The sequence below is a fragment of the Schistocerca cancellata genome, chromosome 6 (genome assembly GCF_023864275.1).
Source record: "Schistocerca cancellata isolate TAMUIC-IGC-003103 chromosome 6, iqSchCanc2.1, whole genome shotgun sequence".
Classification (NCBI taxonomy): domain Eukaryota; kingdom Metazoa; phylum Arthropoda; class Insecta; order Orthoptera; family Acrididae; genus Schistocerca; species Schistocerca cancellata.
Window position 1 is genome coordinate 191698353 of NC_064631.1, and position 21399 is coordinate 191719751.

Below are 21399 nucleotides of genomic sequence, written 5' to 3' on the forward strand. Positions count from 1 at the left end.
AGAATCATGCAACAAACCGATGTTACGGATATTGGTCTGTAATTTTGAGGATCCGTCCTTCTACCCTTCTTATATACTCTAAGACAAAGAGAAAACGACGCACCATGAAAGAATTCTAAGAATGGGACGAAAATCGGTCGATGTGACGTACATGTACAGACGAACAAATGCAAATGAATGCAGTTTCACAAAAATTGGATGATTTGTTAAAGTTAAAGAGCCTCACAAATTGAGCAAGTCAGTAACGCATTAGTCCACCTCTGGCCCTTATGCAGGCAGCTAACCGGCTTGTCATTGATTGATAGAGTTGTTTATGTCCTCCTGGGGGATATCGTGCCAAATTCTGTCCAATTGGCGCGTTATATCGTCAAGCCCCCAGCTGGTTCGAGGGCTCTGCCGATAACGCTCCAAACGTTCCCCATTTGGGAAACATCCGGCGACCTTGCTGGCCACGGTAGGCTATTGCAAGCACAGCAAAAAGATCGGCGTGTGGGGGCGGGGATTATCTTGCTAAAATGTAAGCCCTGGATGGCTTGCCATGGACGCCAAAACAACAGGTCGTAGATTATCGTGTACGTACCACTGTAATGTAAGGGTGCCGACTATGATAATCGAAGGGGTCCTGATGGAAATGAAGGCTCCTTAGACCATCAGTCCCGATTGTCGGACGATATGGCGGGTGATAGATTGGTATCCCACCGCTGTCCGGGGAGTCTCCAGACACGTCTTCTACCTGGAATCTCATTGACCAGAGTAGTATAGTCTTCATTGATGAGTCACGCTTCGAAATGAGCTCCGATGACCAGAGGAAACTTGTCTGGAGACGCTCAGGACAGTGGCGGGATACCAACCTGACTGACTGTCGCGTGCCAATAATAGTTCAAATGGCTCTGAGCACTATGGGACTCAACTTCTGAGGTCATCAGTCCCCTAGAACTTAGAACTACTTAAACCTAACTAACCTCAGGACAACACACATATCCATGCCCGAGGCAGGATTCGAACCTGCGACCGTAGCAGTCTTGCGGTTCCAGACTGTAGCGCCTAGAACCGCACGGCCACTCCGGCCGGCTGCGTGCCAATAGCATGACCCCTTTGGTTGTGATCCGCGGCACCCTTACACCACAGCGGTACGTCTACGATACTATAGTTCCCATTTTCGTGCCCTTGAGAACAAGCCATACTGGTCTTACACTACTGGCCATTAAAAAATAACTACACCACGAAGTGACGTGCAACAGACGCGAAATTTAACCGACAGGAAGAAGATGCTGTGATATGCAAATGATTAGCTTTTCAGAGCATTCACACAAGGTTGGCGCCGGTGGCGACACATACAACGTGCTGACGCGAGGAAAGTTTCCAACCGATTTCTCATACACAAACAGCAGTTCACCGGCGTTGCCTGGTGAACGTTGTTGTGATGCCTCGTGTAAGGAGGAGAAGTGCGTACCATCACGTTTCCGACTTTGATAAAGGTCGGATTGTAGCCTATCGCGATTGCTGTTTATCGTATCGCGACATTGCTGCTCGCGTTGGTCGAGATCCAATGACTGTTAGCGGAATATGGAATCGGTGGGTTCAGGAGGGTAACACGGAACGCCGTGCTGGATCCCAACGGCCTCGTATCACTAGCAGTCGAGATGACAGGCATCTTATCTGCATGGCTGTAACGGATCGTGCAGCAACGTCTCGATCCCTGACTCAACAGATGGGAACGTTTGCAAGACAACAACCATCTGCACGAACAGTTCGACGACGTTTTGCAGCAGCATGGACTATCAGCTCGGAGACCGTGGCTGCCGTTATCCTTGACGCAGCATCACAGAAAGGAGCTCCTGCGACGGTGTACTCAACGACGAACCAGGGTGCACGAAAGGCAAAACATCATTTTTTTCGGATGAATCCAGGTTCTGTTTACAGCATCATGATGGTCACTTCCGTGTTTGGCAACATCGCGGTGAACGCACATTGGAAGCGTGTATTCGTCATTGCCATACTAGCGTATCACCCGACGTGATGGTATGGGGTGCCATTGGTTACACATCTCGGTCACCTCTTGTTCGCATTGACGGCACTTTGAACACGTTTCAGATGTGTTACGTCCCATGGCTCTACCCTTCATTCGATCCCTGCGAAACCCTACATTTCAGCAGGATAATGCACGACCGCATGTTGCAGGTCCTGTACGGGCCTTTCTAGATGCAAAAAATGTTCGACTGCCGCCCTGGCCAGCACATTCTCCAGATCTCTCACCAATTGACAACTTCTCGTCAATGGTGGCCGAGAAACTGACTCGTCACAATACGCCACTCACTACTCTTAATGAACTGTGGTATCGTGTTGAAGCTGCATGGGCAGCTCTACCTGTAGACGCCATCCAAGCTCTGTTTGACTCAATGCTCAGGCGTATCATGGCCGTAATTACGGCCAGAGGTGGTTGTTCTGGGTACTGATTTCTCAGGATGTATGCACCCAAATTGCTTGAAAATGTAATCACATGTCAGTTCTAGTACAATATATTTGTCCAATGAATACCCGTTTATCATCTGAATTTCTTCTTGGTGTAGCAATTTTAATGGCCAGTAGTGTACATTTCAGCGAGACAATGCCCGGCGTCCCATGGTGAGGGTCTGTGGTGCCTGTCTCGTGCTTGCCACTTTGCTACTTTGGCCAGCAAGGTCGCCGGATCTCTCCCCGGTTGAGAACGTTTGGAGCATTATAGGGAGACACTTTGACGATCTAACGCACCAATTGGGCAGAATTTTGGATGTATATCTGGAGTCGATTATCACCGGTGTTGAGACATGGCTGCATTATTATTATCCTGAGCGGAAACTAGCCAGCACAGTGTGGAAATCCCCAGGTTCTCCAATACCAAAAAAAGCAGAAGTTGTTCCATCTGCAGGGAAAGTGACTGTGATTACATTATTTCGCTGTCATGGAATGATTTACCAGCGTGCACATCCCTCTCACACTACTGTTACAGCAGGATACTACACTTCAGTTTTGGCTAAACTGAGGAAGCACATTGCAAGGAATTCCAGAATTTTCTAAGACTGGGTGGCGACTTCATCATGACAATGTGTGGCCCCGTGTTGCAAATCAAGTCATGCAGTTTCTAGTTCAATTCAACATTATTTGTGTACCGCATCCGTCTTATAGCTCCTATCTTGCTCCCTGTGATTTTTTTTAACTTCCATCACTAGAGGCAAAGCTTCGGGGCATTCGATTTGAGATCTCTGAAGCAATGCCCAAAGAACAATGAAGCGATTCTCAAGGACTCAACAAAGAATGACCTGCACGGTGTGTTCGAGGACTTAGAGATGCTGTAAAAAGTGCATTCAAGTAGGGGGCATGTGCTTTGAAAAAGATTCTGTAAAGCTGAAATTGGGTAATACACATCTGTGAAAATACCAATCTCAATTTTTGTTGATCAGCCCTCTTCTTAAGGGGCAGTACAGTGCCGTAGATTTTGATTTCTGGTTTGATTCTTGACGTTCTATTCTGTTGAATTGTAGTGATATCCGATGGCTTGACTGGAAAGTTCGTTTAATTAGTCAGTCTGTATATAGAATTGAAAGCTTTTTTTCGCAACTGACAGCTGATTTACTCTGTGTGAGTGAGTTATTGTTAGTGTGTGGTGTTTTTTTTTTATTTTGAGGGATCGTAATAACTCACGTTCGCCCTCTCCAATTTATCCAGCAGTCAGATAAAGTTATTAATTCAGGGCTGAATTTCTATCGTGAGATATCAGATGTAATGGGATTTGTTATTCAGGCCCCATATCCTTGTGGCATTTCCCTAGGCCGATAATTTTCACTCGGTGCTCCCAGGTTTCTGCGGCCCAATTGGTCGACAAACCACATCCTCTCAAGGTTCTCCATAACTTTAGCTATCAGGCATTTGTCTGTTACGCACCCCATCTTGTTTGGGCACTCACACTGCCGAAATCTCCCCTCGCCGTGTCACGGGCGCTGTGCACTGTGGGTCTGGCGGTGGGGGCTATGGCTGTCACCTCGCGACTTCCAGTCTTCTACATCTACAGGGTGGCGCACGAATTGTATTACCAATTGTTTCTTTCGCAATTTACAACGCACATTAGATATCCCGCTGGGATCTCTACAGCAGTACCAGCAGAGCTTGGAAAAACAAATGAGTTACGAAATGACGTGTAATTCACAATACTGCCGCTAGGAGACTAGTAAGCAGCAATGGCTGACAATGGAAGACTGACGACACAGCAAAGATCGGCAGCTGTGTTACTTTTTCATGAAACGAAAAGCCTCAGAGGCGTTTTCGACAACAGTTTAACACACGATGGGTCCCTTGCAAGAAGACCATCCACAGGTTGTACGATAAATTTGTACAGGAAGGAACAGTATTGGAAGCGAAGCGACCTCGGCCTAAGCTTGTTTGTTCGCCGGAGAATACTGAAGCAGTACGAGTTGCTGTACAGAGAGGTGCCGGGAAGTCGTGTAGAAAGGCAGCAGTGCAACTGGGAATATCCAGACGCTCCGTTCAACGCATTCTTAAAAGTGACCTCCATATGTACCCATACAAGATGACCTGTGCACAGAAGCTCACTGAAGAACACAAGCAGCAGAGACTACTGTTTGCTCAGTGGGCGGAGGGTAGGGAAGAAACTCTCAACAACGTTTGGTTTTCAGACGAAGCGATTTTCATTTAGACGGTGTGGTTAACAAACAAAATGTACGCTTTGGGCCACTGAAAACCAACAAGTGCTTCATGAACGACAACATTATGCTCCGAGGATTACAGCGTGGACAGCAATTTCCAGTCATGGACTTATTGGACCCTTTTTCTTTGAACAAACTATGAACAGCGAGCGTTATCTGAGCATGCTTCGCAATAGCTTCATTCCACAGCTTCTTGCTACTGCCTTGCCCTTCAACACGCAGTGGTTCATGCAAGATGGAGCAAGGCCACATACTGCAAACACTGTGCTGGAGTTTTTACACGAGCATTTTGACATGCGGATCATTTCACCCAGGTTTCCAGGTCGCTTCAATGACGGACAAAATTGCCCCCCCCCCCCTAATAGTCCAGACCTCAATCCATGTACACTTTTTTCTTTGGGGATACCTAAAGGAAAAAATTTTCCCGAAACGTCCACGTGATTTAATGGAGCTCAGAAGATTTATTCTTCAAGCTTGCAGTGAAATTACGGAAGACATGTGCCGTAGGGTAATCACTAACTTCAGTGTTTGTTTGAAGGAAGTTAGGAAACGAAATGGTGGACATATTGAGCATGTGCTGAGTTAGAACAAATCTCCATGGACGGCTCTTCATTGTAGTATATGTTCCTTTCAGATTGTATTGACAATAAAGTTTATATTCAAATACAAAATGGTAACACATTTCGAGCGCCACCCTGTACATCTACATGGATACTCCGCAAATCACATTTAAGTGCCTGGAAGAGGGTTCATCGAGTCACCTTCACAATTCTCTATTATTCCAATCTCGTATAGCGCGCGGCAAGAACGAACATTATGTCTTTCCGTAAGAGCTATGATTTCCCTTAATTTACCGTGGGGATCGTTTCTCCCTATGTAGGTCGGTGTCAGTAAAATATTTTCGCAGTCGGAGGAGAATGTTGGTGATTGGAATTTCGTGAGAAGATTCCTTCGCTTTTCTCTTAATGATGTCCAGCCCAAATCCTGCATCATTTCTGTGACACTCTCTCCCATAATTCGCGATAATACAAAACGTGCTGCACTTCTTTGAACTTTTTCGATGTACTCCGTCTGTCCTATCTGGTAAGGATCCCACAGCGCGCAGCAGTATTCTAAAAGAGGACGGACAAGCGTAGTGTAGGCAGTCTCCTTAGTAGATCTGTTACATTTTCTAAGTGTCCTGCCAATAAAACGCAGTCTTTGGTTAGCCTTTCCCACAACATTGTCTGTGTGTTCCTTCCAATTTAACTTGTTCGTAACTTGGCTGTTTACTGCCAGGCAACGGAGTGCCCCAGTTTCAAAGCGACAGTGATTCGCCTTTCACCCCCTCCCGTTAACTGTGTACCATTCTCAGCATATTGCCCGTGGGGCCAAGCGGCATTCGCCTTCGTGTACAAGGCAGCTGGATTTGCTGGCAGAGGTGCTCAGAAATCGCAGAGCCGTTTCCTGAGGTTTTGACGCTCTGAACACTCCGGAAGAGGCCAGAGTCCTCGGGGACATGCCAGCATACTGACTGCAAATATTGCAGATCAGAGACGTCAAAAGCTTGGTTTCGAAAATCCATTTATTTTTACCAGAAGTCCTCCATGGACATAAAAAACTCATTCTGCAGTTGATAGCTATGTCTACTATGTCTTTTCGATGTATTGATCTTACATCAATTAATAAAAAATCAATATATCTGATAGTCTTATAGTAATACACGTGAAGGTCCACTTTCAAATTTGATCTATTGTTCTTCTGTTAACTGCCGATTTTTTTTCCACGCTAGAGGCAAACAACGTAATGTCATCACTGAAAGGAAGGTACTTCACATACGTTACACTAACACACAGTTCTACTTTGTACACCCGGGAACATCGACAATGCCGCCCGGTGTGGCCGTGCGGTTCTAGGCACTTCAGTTTGGAACCGCGTGACCGCTACGGTCGCAGGTTCGAATCCTGCCGCGGGCATGGATGTGTGTGATGTCCTTAAGTTAGTTAGGTTTAAGTAGTTCTAAGTTCTAGGGGACTGATGACCTCAGAGGTTAAGTCCCATAGTGCTCAGAGCCATTTGAACATCGACAATAGTTTTGATGACAGTGCCTCTCATACTTGATTCCTCTATCGATTTAGAATTTCTCGCTTTTCAGACAAATTCTAACGGAATGTTGACTCATTGACTTGTCGCTCATGTGTTTATAGCACAGATATTGTCGAAACAGTGTACAGCTTCCATAATTATGAACGCCGGAGAAAGTAATAATCCACAAGTGTAGCTCTGTCCATACCTGCAATGAGTCTGATGTGCTGTCATCTTTTTAAAGCCTACTTGCTCCACGACTATGTTTATCTTCCTCTCTGCAGGCGGTTGTTAGTTAGGTGAATATCTTGTCCATTACGGAGAGGAATCTGAATAGTCTACAGTTTTCTTAAGTCTTGTTTGACTATTATGATGTGGAGGAAAACTGCTATTGCATTGTTCCAGTTTTTCGAATTGCCTTACTGTGGAGACATTCTGTAAATAATTTTGCTGGTTCCTACTATATTACTTTTCCTTCTAGTTTAATCATTTCCATTAAGCCGGCATCACGTGATGACACCTTTCCTTTCTTCGTACCTCGACATCTCAACTGGCATTATATCCAAAATGTCAGTATTTCTGTCATTGACAATTTGTGCTTCTGGTTAATGTTTTGAAATTTTGGAACGTTTTTACAGTGCCCTCCTTGTTATTAGTGACATTGTTATTTGCCATCTTAATAGTTATAATGTGATGTATTCGTAAAATAACTTTCCGTTTTATGTTCTTCATATTCTATTAGCACACTGGACTCGTTTTCGGGAGGAAGATGGTTCAAACCCGCGTCCGGCCATCCTGATTTAAGTTTTCCGTGATTACCCTAAATCGCGTCAGGCAAATGCCGGTATGGTTCCTTTGCCGCGTGGGATTAGCCGAGCTGTCTCAGGCGCTGCAGTCATGGACTGTGCGGCTGGTTCCGCGGAGGTTCGAGTCCTCTCTCGGGCATGGGTGTGTGTGTGTTTGTCCTTAGGATAATTTAGGTTAAGTAGTGTGTAAGCTTAGGGACTGATGACCTTAGCAGTTAAGTCTCATAAGATTTCACACACATTTGAACATTTTTTGATGGTTCCTTTGGAAGGGCACGGCCGATTTCGTTCCCCAAACACTAATCTCTCCTCCTTCTCTTCATATTCTTATCTCTCGTTTCTCTAAGTAAATGTTATTTATTTCTTCTCATATTCTCTCGAACAAATTTCCGAACTGTTTCCTTTGAGATACCGTGTCGTACTTCTGTTATCGTTAGTTTAATTCTCTCTTTTCTTTAATAGCCGTCTTATTCTATTTGATATTTTCTTTTCTTTTATTTACTTCATCTCTTCATACTTAACAAATTTTGCTCTTCGATTAATAATTACCCCTTTGGTTTCCGTCTCTGTGATTTTCATCTTCCACTATACCTAATTTTGTGTACCTCATGCCCAAAACACCCGCACTGAAAAACCGTTCTTTAGTTTTTGTATCACTTTTATTTAAAATTCCGCCATTATCGTTTCTAGTATAATTGCTTCGTTTATCTGTTTCTTTAACTTTTTGAGAAGTCTTTTACGTCTTCGTCATAATGTGAACTCCTTGACGCACTGATCCGAGTGGCATCCATTAAATATCTTTTGTTTATTTTGGTCAGCGAACCCGGACCAGGTGAGGATCCAGGTTTCGGCTTTTTGGGGGTGAGGGAGTGTCACGGTCTCTTGTCTTCCACTCACGACACTGTTTGCGTTCACCCCTACATTTAACGTGCCTCAAACGGCTAGGATTTTAACAATAAAATATGTAACATGTTAATGTAACTATAATAACTTGAGTACATCAGCGGTTAGTGCAATCCACGTTATTTTCTATTTCGCTATACTTTGTGTTGCACGTAAGTTGTTCGGCGTGGCCTATGATCTGAAGCTACTGCTTGAGTTTCACCGTGCTGCAGCTCTCATTATTGTTTGACCAGGGCAGGTACATTGACGTCCCAGGAAACTACACTCGGCGGAAGGGCCTCCAGTAAGCCATCCACGGTATGCTGACCTGCCAGTGCTGGGAGATGGCTGAGATGTGCCCACGACAGCCTCAGCTTGAGACTGGGGACTTCGGAATCTCGGGGTGCTTCGTAACAACACGACCAGCTGTCGTGCCGATCAGGTGCCAGCAAGCTGTCACTCAAGTCCCAGACCAGTGTTGCCATTTGGCAGTCTGTCAATCTCCGTGTGACTCATAAAGCATTACAGTCGAGAAGGTTGCAGGCTGTGACTCAACATGCTGTCTGCAGAGTGGGTCGATGGCCAGCATTTCCACGCTTTTAACCCCTGTAAAACTATCCACCGATATGGCTACACGGCTACTAACAGCCATAATGTGTGAATCTCTGCAGTGGATGTTGCTATTTGCTGTGGTTGATCCCCTGTAATTGTCACTAAAATGTAAATAATAGCGGAGCCACTCCTCGTTCTGTCAAAGATTCGCTTTGACCGTCTGACTCTTTATGTCACAGTAGAAAGTAACCCGTTATCAACACAGGTGCAAACGTCCCTAGTTTCCGCAATATTAGGCAATCAATTTTTGTTACTATCTAATTTACGATCGTTTCTCAACTGCTTATTGAAAGTTCGTAAAGTGCTGTAACCAGAGTGTATTTTGTGTGAGCTGTTCTAGTACGCCACAATTGAAGATCAACACCAAAATCTATACAGGCATGTCAGCGAACAAAAACAAACAAACAAACTAAAAATGGTCCAAATGGCTCTGAGTACTATGGGACTTAACATCTGAGGTCATCATTCCCCTAGAACTACTTGAACCACACAGCCATGCCCGAGGCAGGATTCGAACCTGCGACCGTAGCGGTCGCGCGGTTCCAGACTGATGCGCCTAGCACCGCTCGGCCACAACGGCCGGCATCAGCGAATACTTGCTCAGACCAGGCACAACGTTATACAAGAGTGCGTACGAACTTTGCTTGCCTAACGCGTTGACTCGGTACTAGCAATAGCTCAAGGAATTTGCTTAGTGTAAGAACGGTATAAGAGTCGAGGGGCATGGAAGGGTATCAGTAGTTGAGGATGGAGTGAGACAGGGTTGCAGCTTATCCCCGATCTTATCCTATATGTAACTGAAACAGACGAAAAATTTGGAGTAGGAATTAGTCCAGGGAGAGGAAAAAAATGAGCTTTCCCCATTATATTGTAATTCTGTCAGGAACAGCAAAGGACTTAGAAAACATGCTCAACGGAATGGGCAGTGTCTTGGAAGGGGGTTAAAAGATGAACGTCAACAAAAGCAAAGCGAGGATAATGGAATGTAGTCGAATAAAATCAGGTAATGCTAAGAGAATCTGATTAGGAAACGAGACACTTAAAGTAGTATATGAGTTTTGCTATTTGGAGAGGAAAATAACTGATGATGCCGAAGTAGAGAGCATATAAAACGTAGTCTGGTAATGGCAAGAAAAGCGTTTATGAATAAGAGAAATTTGTTAACATCTAGTATAGATTTAAGTGTCAGGAAGTCTTTTCTGAAAGTATTTGTATGGAGTGTAGCCATGTACGGAAGTGAAACGTGAATGATAAACAGTTTAGACAAGAAGAGAATGGAAGCTTTTGCAATGTGGTGCTACATAAGAATGCTGAAGATTAGGTGGGTAGATCACATAACTAATGAGGAGGAACTGATAGAATTGGGGAGAAAAGAAATTTATGGCGGAGCCTGACTAGAAGAAGGGATCGGTTGGTAGGACATGTTGTGAGATATCAAGGGATCATTAATTTAGTATTAGTGGGAAGTGTGTGTGTGTGTGGGGGGGGGGGGGGAGAGAGGGGGGGTGCGGTGGTAGAAATCGTTGAGGGAGATGTATACGAAAACAGCAAGCAGATTCAGAAGGATTGAGGTTGCGGTAGTTACTCGGAGATGAAGAGGCTTGCACAGGATAAAGAAGTATGGAGAGTTGCATCAAACCAGACCTCGGACTGAAGACCACAACAACGAGTGGACTCTGAAAAGTAAGTTACCCATTACTATGACAGGCCAAGTAAATTTTACTGAATGCTGCACTGAACTTCAAACACACACACACACACACACACATGACACTATTTTTCAACGTAATTACCAGGTCTCTGTAAACAGCTGGAACGTTTTTCCAGTCAGTCGTCCCTCGACGATAGAAATCCGCTGCTCGTTCACGGAGCCATAGGAGAACCGCTGGGTGGCCGTCCTCGTCGTTGGAAAATCTGCAACTGCTGGGAACCAGTTCCTCTATCGCCTTGACATTGTCGCCTGTGGTGGATATCGGTTGCCTTCCTTCCCGATCAGCACCAGCCACGCCTGTGTGGCTTTAGCCACCATAATTTCACGGTGAATCTGTGTGTAATTTAGGCGTTTCGCCCACAAGAATCGTACCATCCGGCGTACTTCGACTTTGGGCTATGTTTCCAGTTACTGCGCTACTTCACCCCCACACTGTGACGCAATCGTCATTCACATCGCAGAAGAACTGCCCACGCATGAAACCTGAAACAGGTACTTCCTTCTGACAATGCACCAATATTGCTGCGCAGTGGTACGACATGTGGCACTTACCTTTTGAAGTGCCGTCGTACAAAGTTACTGCTGCTTATTTCTGTGACTATTGATGCGCACTGCTCTGACCAGGGGGCGGATCGACTGGACGAGTTTTATGTCCTCCATGCTCACGTCACTTCAGGCCATCGACTTTTTCTACAGAGACTTGTCACCTCGAAGGTTTCCATTCAGTGATGAAGCATCTCTTCTTGTGAGGTTGCCGTTTGGCCCAGACTACGGAAGCCAAAAGCTGAACCCTGTATCCACGCGAAGTGGATACTGTGAGTACTTTGAGTGAGGCGTCATCAGCTTTCATAAAATGCAGTAATTTACAAGAATAACGTATAGTTACTTCAACTGACATTCTACGCATGGTAGTCCCCATGATTCGAAAATAATGTGTAACTGAACCTACGTTCATCCGGAGTTTTCGTCTCAGCTTCACCTAAAGTCCCTAATTTCTCAGGTATTGCACCCCATTTTCAGTGCTCTTACTATGTGATGAACTTATGGTGTATTTCAGAAAGTTTAAAACGAGCATTTTTAAAGTATCAAATATATCGTTAAAATATACCGATATTTTGTCGAGGCCGACCTACATAGGGAGAAATGATCATCATAATAAAATAATGGAAATCAGATCTCGTACGGAAGGATATAGGTGTTCGTTTCTACCGCTCGCTGATCTAGAGTGGAATAACAGATAATTATTGGTTCAAAAAGATTCAAATGGCTCTGAGCACTATAGGACTTAACTTCTGAGGTCATGAGTCCCCTAGAACTTAGAACTACTTAAACCTAACCAACCTAAGGACATCACAGACATCCATGCCCGAGGCAGGATTCGAACGTGCGACCGGAGCGGTCGCGCGGTTCCAGACCGTAGTGCCTAGAACCGCTCGGCCACTCCGGCCGGCAGATAATTATTATGAGGATGGTTCGATGAACCCTATGCCAGGCACTTAAGTGTAATTGGGAGAGTATCCATGTAGATGTAGGTGTAGATGTAGAAAACTGAAAAGAGAGAAAATAAAGAAGCCTGGGAGACACGACTGTTGATAAAATATCGATATATCGATACTTTTGCCAACAAATGTTGATATATGAAGCTGTACTTAAACATCGATATATCGTTATCGAAATATCTATATCGGATGCCGTTATTCTATTTTATATTATATTTTTTCGCAATTTTCGATAAATATTTGAAATTGTTCTTTTAAAATTGTTGTAGAGCACAATTTTACTTTCACTGTGTGAAGAAGTTTTACTACTTTTTGAGCTTTCGTCACGTACAGTCTTCCTCCATGACTGTGTGAAGCAAGTTTAGATGTCACAAAGAAGAAGTCCAGTTGCACTATGGAGTGGCGGTGTGCATGGAATAACAAGATCTCCATTGCGAAGAAGCAGCACACCCGTTGCGTTAAAAAACGATTTTTAACGCAGCTAGTGCTATTTCTTCACATCGCGATTCTTCAAACACAGTTGCTGAAACTGATGAACAAAACTCTAAATGACAAGATTGGTCGGCGGTGGACGGAGACGTGTGAGGGAAATGCTGACGTAATCGGCGCCAACAGACACTGCAACGTTTAACTTCACCACACAGTTTTGACACTACAGCTGCTAGTTTGCTGGCGTTCGCAGGAACGAAAAACAGGTAAGTCGACATGAAGCGATCCAGACAAGTCCGATATGTCACGAAACCGAACGACGGACCCGTCGGACACCTTTTATTGTGCCACTTACAAGCAGTTACCATTATAACTAGTGTTTACCGCCAAGCGTGAAAGTGAATATTTTTCCTTTCAACTCTTGCTCTAAGAGGGATAAGCAGGCTGCTAGTTTGTTGCTGTACAAAATATCTTACAATAATAAATCGGTACCTAAATATTGAGCTGTAAAACTGGCAGTATATTTACAGTGTGCATCCGTTTTTTTTCCAATTCGTCGATATTTCTCCCGACAAAGTATCGATAATTCTTTTGGATACATCGAGAGCCAGTAATGAGTTTTTAAATATCGATATATAGAACTCCCGGCATTTTTAAAAATATCAACAGTCTTACTGGCAACTGCGTTTTTATTGGTATTAGTACGACTTTTTCACTGGATGTATGGACATATCTACCCACAGACACCCCTCAATCTCTACTGCCATTTTATAATGATCTTATTGTATTCATTGACGAATTTAGAATAACTAATTTTTAGATGAACAGCTGACACATCACACTCTGGAGCTATTTCCTGCATGTAATCGACAGTTTATACAATGCTTGGCCTCACAAATTACGCAGTATACACGACTCGCTTCTTTTGTTGCGTATATTAAGTTTATTTATTCACCCAAAAATCTTTTGAGATGTAGGTCGTCATTGGTTTGCAAATATCCCCCCCCCCACACACACACACACACATACACACATTGCTGTACATCAGGGCTTCCCAACCTTTTCAGCTGGTGGACCCCTTCTTCAGTCGAAAATCCATGGCGGATCCCTAGTCTGTTCCCAATGATCCCCCCTCCCCCCCCCCCCCCCCCCCGAAGTATCAATAGTCTTTCGTTTAGAGATGAATGAAAACAACTTGAAGGTCAAAAATCGACTTACGAAATAGGTAGTGCACTGACGAAGCAAGTTTAACATTTAATGATGCCTGGAGCCGCATACGTGCCAGGGAGTACTGTGATTGGTCGACAAAGCTAGCTCCCCACATGCGTAAAAGGGTTCAGCGCATCTATCGCCGTGAGCCGGCGCACAAACGACCGCCGTATTGTTGCGAAACAGTCGATCAGAGAAGCCGCATTCTCCGGCACTAAACTGTGTGTGCGTTCTCACTTAGAAACCGCAAAGGCTGCTTGGGAATACGACCTGAAGTAAAACTACACATTTTTTTCACACGAAAAAAATAGTGATGAATTTGATTTTCACGTTTTTATTAAATAATTTTACTCATTATTTTACACGATTTGGTGAAAGGTGGCCGCGGACCCCCTAGAAAGAGCCGGCGGATCCCTAAGGGGTCCGCGGACCACACGTTGGGAAGCCCTGCGAAGTAGATCAAAAATGGTTTTCTGCTCTTGTAGTTCCATAAGCTGCGAAAATGTACGTGCCAAACACTGTTTTCACTTGAAAACACACTGAAACAGAATGGAGTACAGCAGCAATTAATTACTCCACGATAACTGTGACAGAATTCTCGTGTTTCGAAATACTGCGACCAGGGAGGAGTGGTGGAAGCAAAGTAGCGCAACACAGTACACTTTTTGTGGTATGACAAAAGTTGCGTCTCTTCAGTTGCGCCACTAAACATTGGGAGTTCACACATGGAACTGCAGTATGCCACTAGCTGTGGCGACACTTCTTGCGTGTTGTGTGAACACAGCTTTAGATTGTGCTATACACCGTCTCCCATCTCACAGAACTCGGAACGACCACCAAAGTCGACAGACATCCCCAACGGTCGAAACTGGGCAGGTACAGGCCATAGTGACGTCGCGGAGAGATGTCACCGGGGTGAACCAACACCGACTAAAAGGAAGGGCTCGGCGCTTGTTCGTGACGTCACGTCAGCTAGGCACGGCGAACGCCAGGTCCGTTGCAGGCACAAACACCTGGGCGTGCTTATCACTATAAATCTCTTATTTTTGGACAAAATCTTTGGTATTGTTTTGGATTCTGCAGTTTTATTTAGATGAAAGATTTTCTTACTATCGTAAAGCTACAAATGACGATCATAGTTCTGTATTACTGAATCCTGTCGAAACAAACGTAGATCAATATGAGAAGATGCTTTGCCCCATTGCAAGCTTCGGAAATTTTACATTCAAGTAACTATATTTACTTCATCCATTTTGTTGTCGAAACTTACCCCAACCCCCTTACAATGAACTCGTTTCTTTTATTTATTTATTTTCGTTTGACATCGTCACTGGGAATGTGAACGAATTTACACGTTTAAATGTCCAACTGTTGCCAGTCATTAGATTACAGTCGTTTTCAACGAAAGGAATTCTAAACAGGAAACAAAATAGCTTCATACATCGAAAATACTGCTGAGCTTAAACTTTTTTAAACATGCACATTAGAAAAGATAAACATTCCCCTCTTGCAACTGAAAGGAGAAACTTTATAAGATAAAAAACTTTTATTTGATGAAACAAGTATCTCTCTTTTGCCTCTTCTTCTGTCCCCCACCCCCTCCCCCAATGTGTACAATCGCAAGATATTTCATTAACATTCAGTGCTCCTCACCCCATAGTCAGCCAAGATACCTAAAGAAGAGCACAAATATGTTCACAGTTTCTTGTAAAAGCAACCCAGTACAAACGTAACTTCCTCAGATTTACAAATAAGGTAAAGGAGCACGAATTCTGTTGCTGCTGGACCATGAAGTTGTTTTTGTATGTCAATCCTTAAAACAGGCCGGCCGGTGTGGCCGTGCGGTTCTAAGCGCTTCAGTTTGGAACCGCGTGACCGCTACGGTCGCAGGTTCGAATCCTGCCTCGGCCATGGATGTGTGTGATGTCCTTAGGTTAGATAGGTTTAAGTAGTTCCAAGTTCTAGGGGACTGATGACCTCAGATGTTAAGTCCCATAGTGCTCAGAGCCATTTGAACCATTTTGAACCTTAAAACAGGTGGAAATTTAAGTTCAGGAGTACACTATTTGTTAAGAAGTGTAATGAATTGCACAATTAATTGATTGCAGAATTCTCCCAGAACAATGTGTGTTGGTCAACTACCGCCAATAGTTTCACATTTTCCTGTGTCAGAGAGGGAGACACCACCATTATGAGTATGCCTGCAACAGACCTGGCGTTCGCCGTGCCTAGCTGACGTGACGTCACGAACAAGCGCCGAGGCCTTCCTTTGAGTCGGTGTTGGGTGAACCTGTCGTCTCCCAATGCGATCGAGGTGCAGCCTCGCGTATTCGCCGCACGGAAGACGCGGCGCTGCTCGCCAAGTCCCGGCACGCGGAAGACAGCGGAGCGCGCTATTTTTACGGCAGCGGCACTGACCTTGAACCGCAGTTGGCCGACTGGCGGCCGTGCGTACGGGATGCCCTGGAAGCTGCGGTAGCGGTAGCGCCGGTGGCAGCCCGCCGCCCCCTCCGCCTCCGCGACGCGGCCGCGCACCGCCCCCGCCTCCACGCGGACTGTCAGCGAGGCCTCCGCGTGCCGGCCCTCTTCCTCCGGCGGCGACATCTCTCGCACTGGCCGCCAGCGCCGCCGCCTCGCAGTTATAAGAGGACACTTTCCCGGCATGCAACGCTGCCCGCGGCGGGTAATTAGGCCGCGAGCGTTTAGAGGCGCGTTCAGGAGCAGTTACGGCTGATTACGAGCGCAGCGTAACGCGGTTAGTGCTGCAGCCTCGAGCAGGTGTGTCAAGAGGACAGGACGGAATACTGCCTACTATTACTAACCACAGGCATCAATAGGATGGCCAAGACGCGCCAGTTGCCCCCTCCTGGAATGTGGTGTACAGAATTCCCACACAGGCTGCTCATAAGAAATTATGCTTCCTCTTTAGCGCGGCAGTGACTTCGGCTTCGTCCTGCATTCCAGGCTGATGCGGAAGTTTACAAAAATTTAGAAAATATTATCTCAAAACTATTTTCTTCCCTGCCTTATAGAATCATTATCTAGCTCCACAAAGGAATCATTCCAACACGCCGCCGCTGGAATTTACGCGCCTACTTTCAGTATAAAACAGCACGCTTAGGTAACACTGCCCAACATACAATGAAGAGCCAAAGAAATTGGTACACCTGCTTAATATCGTAAAGGGCTCCCGCGAGAACGAAAAAGTGCCGCAGTACGACATGGCATGGACTCAACTAATGTCTGAAGTACTGCTGGAGGGAACTGACACCATGAATCGTGCAGGACTGTCCATAAAACACTAAGAGTACAGAGGATGGAGATCTCTTCTGAACAGCAAGTTGCAATACATCCCAGACATGCTCAATAATGTTCATGTCTTGGGAGTTTGGTGGCCAGAGTGTTCCTGGAGCCACTCTGTAGCAATTCCTGACGTGTCGGGTGTCTCATTGTCCTGCTGGTATTGCCCAAGTCCGTCGGAATGCAGAACGGACATGAATGGATGCAGGTGATCAGCCAGGACACTTACTTACAAGTCACCTGTATTTAGACGTATAATGGGTCTCACAGCACCCCACACCATTACAGAGCCTCCACCAGCTTCAACAGTCCCCTGCTGACATGCAGGGTCCATGGGTTCAGTAGGTTGTCTCCATCTGCTCCATACAATTTGAAATGAGACTCGTCTGACTGGCAATGTGTTCCCAGTCGTCAACAGTCCAATGTCGGTGTTGACGAGACCAGGCTTTGTGACAAGCAGTCATCAAGGATACACGTGTGGGCCTTCGATTCCGAAAGCCTATAACATTGATGTTTCGTTGAATTTATCGCACACTGACACTTGTTGATGGCTCAGCACTGAAATCTACAGCAATTCGCGGAAACATTGCTCTTATGTCACGTTGAACGATTCTCTTCAACCGTTGTTAGTAGTAGGCCAAACTGCACATTACCCCACTCTGCATTTTGTCAAATTTATTCAATGTGGCGGATCCAAGATGGCGGCGATAGATATGGCAGTGTCGCAATGACATCATGTCGGGAAGTTCCGATTTTGGCGGGAAAATGGGTCAATTGGGCAACCTCTACTAATCTAACCCTTCTCCTCCCCCCCTCCCCCCTCCCTCCATAAAATGGCGGGACATTGAAATTCAAGCAGGACAATGCAACAGGCCACACTACCTCCACTAACCTAAGAAAATGGCAGGAAAATAGGTCACTTGGGCTACCTAAGTCATCTGACCACTACCTCTTCCTAGGAATTGGCAGGAAAAGGACTCAGCCTGTGCTGGTCTGCTGGATAGGATGGACATAAGTTTTTATTTTGCATGCAGTGTTTATTTAAACAATTTGAGACAGTAGCACCATCAAGTTTGTTCATGATGAGATCTGGAGTCGAACTGACCTAGTACACAGTACCGCCACCAGAGGGCACTGTCATCCCTCCCGTGATGTAATCCAAGATGGCGGTCTGGGATGGAGAATGGAGGGAATAGGACTCAGCCTGTTCTGGGCTGCTCGAGAGAGGAAGGAATGTACTTTATTTATTTTAGAACAAATTATGTAGCAATGGATTTCACATAGTTTATTTATTACAGTGATGCAAAACACTCTCTCTGACCTGCTTGGGGTCACAATACACAGCCTACAGACCTGCAAACCATTCGTAAATTATCTAAATAATGCAATACACTGATGCACAGAAACGCAAACAACTTGTAAATTATTGAAATAACGCAGTACACTGATCTACAGACACGCAAACAACTCGTAAATTACCGAAATAATGCATTACACAGCATACAGACACGCAAACCACTTGCAAATCACCGAAATAATGTGGTACACTGATCTGCAGACACGAAAACAACTCTTAAATTACCGAAATAATGCAGTACAAAGCATACAGACCTGCAAACTACTTGTAAATCACCGTAATTGCATATATAACTTTATGCCAACATGCTCACAACGCTTAAACAGCCGAAAATAATGTACTGCACAAACACTCAGTGCATGTAAAAGTGCTTTCGAACTATCATCAACCGCAACATATCAGAGACTCCAAAGCACGCACATGCCAACGCCACTGCGAGCTTCCACCAGACAGACGAGCACAGGGGGTGCGAGCCATTGCTCTCAGGCCACTATCACCTACAGCCAGCAGGTGATAGTCACATCTATTTTTGGGTATACAGTAAGAGTCCTTCAAGTGTTATGCTGACATCACCTGTCTATGTAAATAAGAGCCAAGTCATCCTCTGGGCTGCTCACGTGTGTTTACCATTGCTGGCACGATACCTTTCTACCTGTGGATACTGACGTCACAGGTTGCGCTATAGAAACCTGATCCAGTGCTTCCCAGAATAGCACAGGATACATTTTTCCTAGCAATCCTAATGGGACTTGTGAGATGCACCTGGTCACATACGTGTTTTCTGTGACTGACGTCTACCTGCAAGTCCAGCATCAAGTGAGAGATGTCTGTATAGCGGCTCACCTGCACAGGTGCATCTAAAAGGTTCTCAATGTTATACTGATGTCCCATGGCCATGTAAATAAGAGCCAAGTCGACCTCTTGGAAATTGTAAAATGCCCCAGAAATAGTTAACAGCCGCTTTTGTAGGAGCTTACGTGATGTCTCAGCTTGTCCGCAGGAAAATTCTTGCCCAAACAGGAGCTGTTTACAAAAATAGCTCAGAATAACACTGAATGCATTCTTTCTGATGGTACTAATGTGGCACCCTGTCCGTCATGTGTACCCTTCCTGGAAATTATTAATTTCTGCTTTCAACAAACATCTCCGAAACTGCAAATGTTCTCACCACTATGTAGAGGCTCCTATGTCCCAGCACAAAGAATGTCTTGTGAATGAATGAAGCATTCTGATTGGCTCTTACTGAATTTACCAGCCAACCTGCTGCTGCTGCTGCTGCTGCTGCCGGTGCAGGAGCACTACCTGCCTTTTATTCTGTAGATGAGGCTGTCAGCGGCAAAACTACTCTGTACAGATCGCCACATTGCACTGACAGTTAAACCCTGCAAAAGTGGCATACAGATCGTCAAATATGGAAAGACACTTGCTCAATTACTTTGCTCTGCGACTGAGAATGGAAGTTTGAATATTAGAGTGTGAAACTGATCTCCAACCCGGCAATATATCACCACATACTATGTCGATGTAGCAAGCATACAATTCGTATCCTGTGCCATACAAAATCGCCCCTTTTGCATCATGCAAATAGCTATCAACCACATATACCGCAAAGACAGACAGCAACATATATACTCCTTGCAGCACTAGATATTTTCCGTCACCTAGCGGTCACATGTGATCTGCTTCCAACACGTAACCACAGCGCCCTCAGCAGATCGAAGTCACTCCTCAAATTGTTGTACAAAGACGGACTCGTTTTCCCTCGGCACAAAGGTGTTACCGTTTCTGGTCCCGACCTGCTTGCTTGCTTGTTTTCTACACCAATCTCCAGACTCCAGAATTACAAGAACATATGGTCTGCCAGAATATCATGCCATTTACGCGATACTTCTCGATATCAGGCACATAGAAATATCGTTTGCATAGCGGTATCACTCACGCAACATAATTCCAAAGATATAGACTGGAAATTATTTCTCTAGAAACTCGAAACTTTAGCGAGGTGGAGTGTGCTGCAAACCACTGAGTAACTAGAAACTTATCGCATCTGCGAAGACCTTTACATGAAAACTCGAAAAAAAAAAATAGGGGAAACTGATATTTCCCCTCGCGAATACCAATGTCGGTGATGTAACAGATTCCAAATCATTTCTATAATTTACAAAGTCAAATAAGGTGTTTCTCATGTCTAGAGAACCAGCAAACCTGTCTTCCACCTATCTTTCACCAGGTAGATGCACACACCACAATCGATGTTCTCTCAGCTAAATAAAGACGGGAAATGTGAAGAAGCAGTCAGTTGGACAATTGACATGGTAGGGAATAATGGTCCAGTGCAAACACATGTCCATATTGAATCTTCTCAAATTTCCACACGATCACGAAAGGTGTCCAACACATACTAAGCATTAGTTCGTTATTCGGCCGACTAGAGGACGACACGGTTAAGTCAGCTACATTCATGCATCCCAACAGGCCTCTCCATTTGGGCACCTCCTACCATTAGCTGGAAACGTGAATCGTTCCCGCCACCGGTCACTGGTGCTGCACACCAAGCATGCATAGCCAGAATCATCCTAGGAAACCAGCTACATATATATTTTATTACTGTACTTACAATTAAATATTACGATCGCGGTCTCAATTTGACGACATTAGTCAATCAGCAAAGTATTGGAAATACAACTTTCTGACAACTGTGGCTCTGGAAATAGAAATATCTGTACCATTCTTATGACTTGACATACTCTTCCCTTTGCTGTCACAGTATTCCACCTCAAATTATACCTTCCTTACTACTGGACATAGTCATTTGCTTTGCACACGTCAG

At 44.9% G+C, this 21399-nt stretch overlaps 1 protein-coding gene across 1 annotated transcript in view; it reads right to left on the reverse strand.

Annotated features, from left to right (window-relative positions):
• The window catches only part of LOC126088242 (esterase E4-like), a 450967-nt gene extending 434451 nt beyond the window's left edge, over positions 1 to 16516 (reverse strand). Inside the window, exon 1 of the mRNA XM_049906372.1 lies at positions 16331 to 16516. Coding sequence (XP_049762329.1) covers positions 16331 to 16516 — 186 coding nt within the window. The remainder of the gene's footprint in view (positions 1 to 16330) is intronic.
• Positions 16517 to 21399: the final 4883 nt, after the last annotated feature.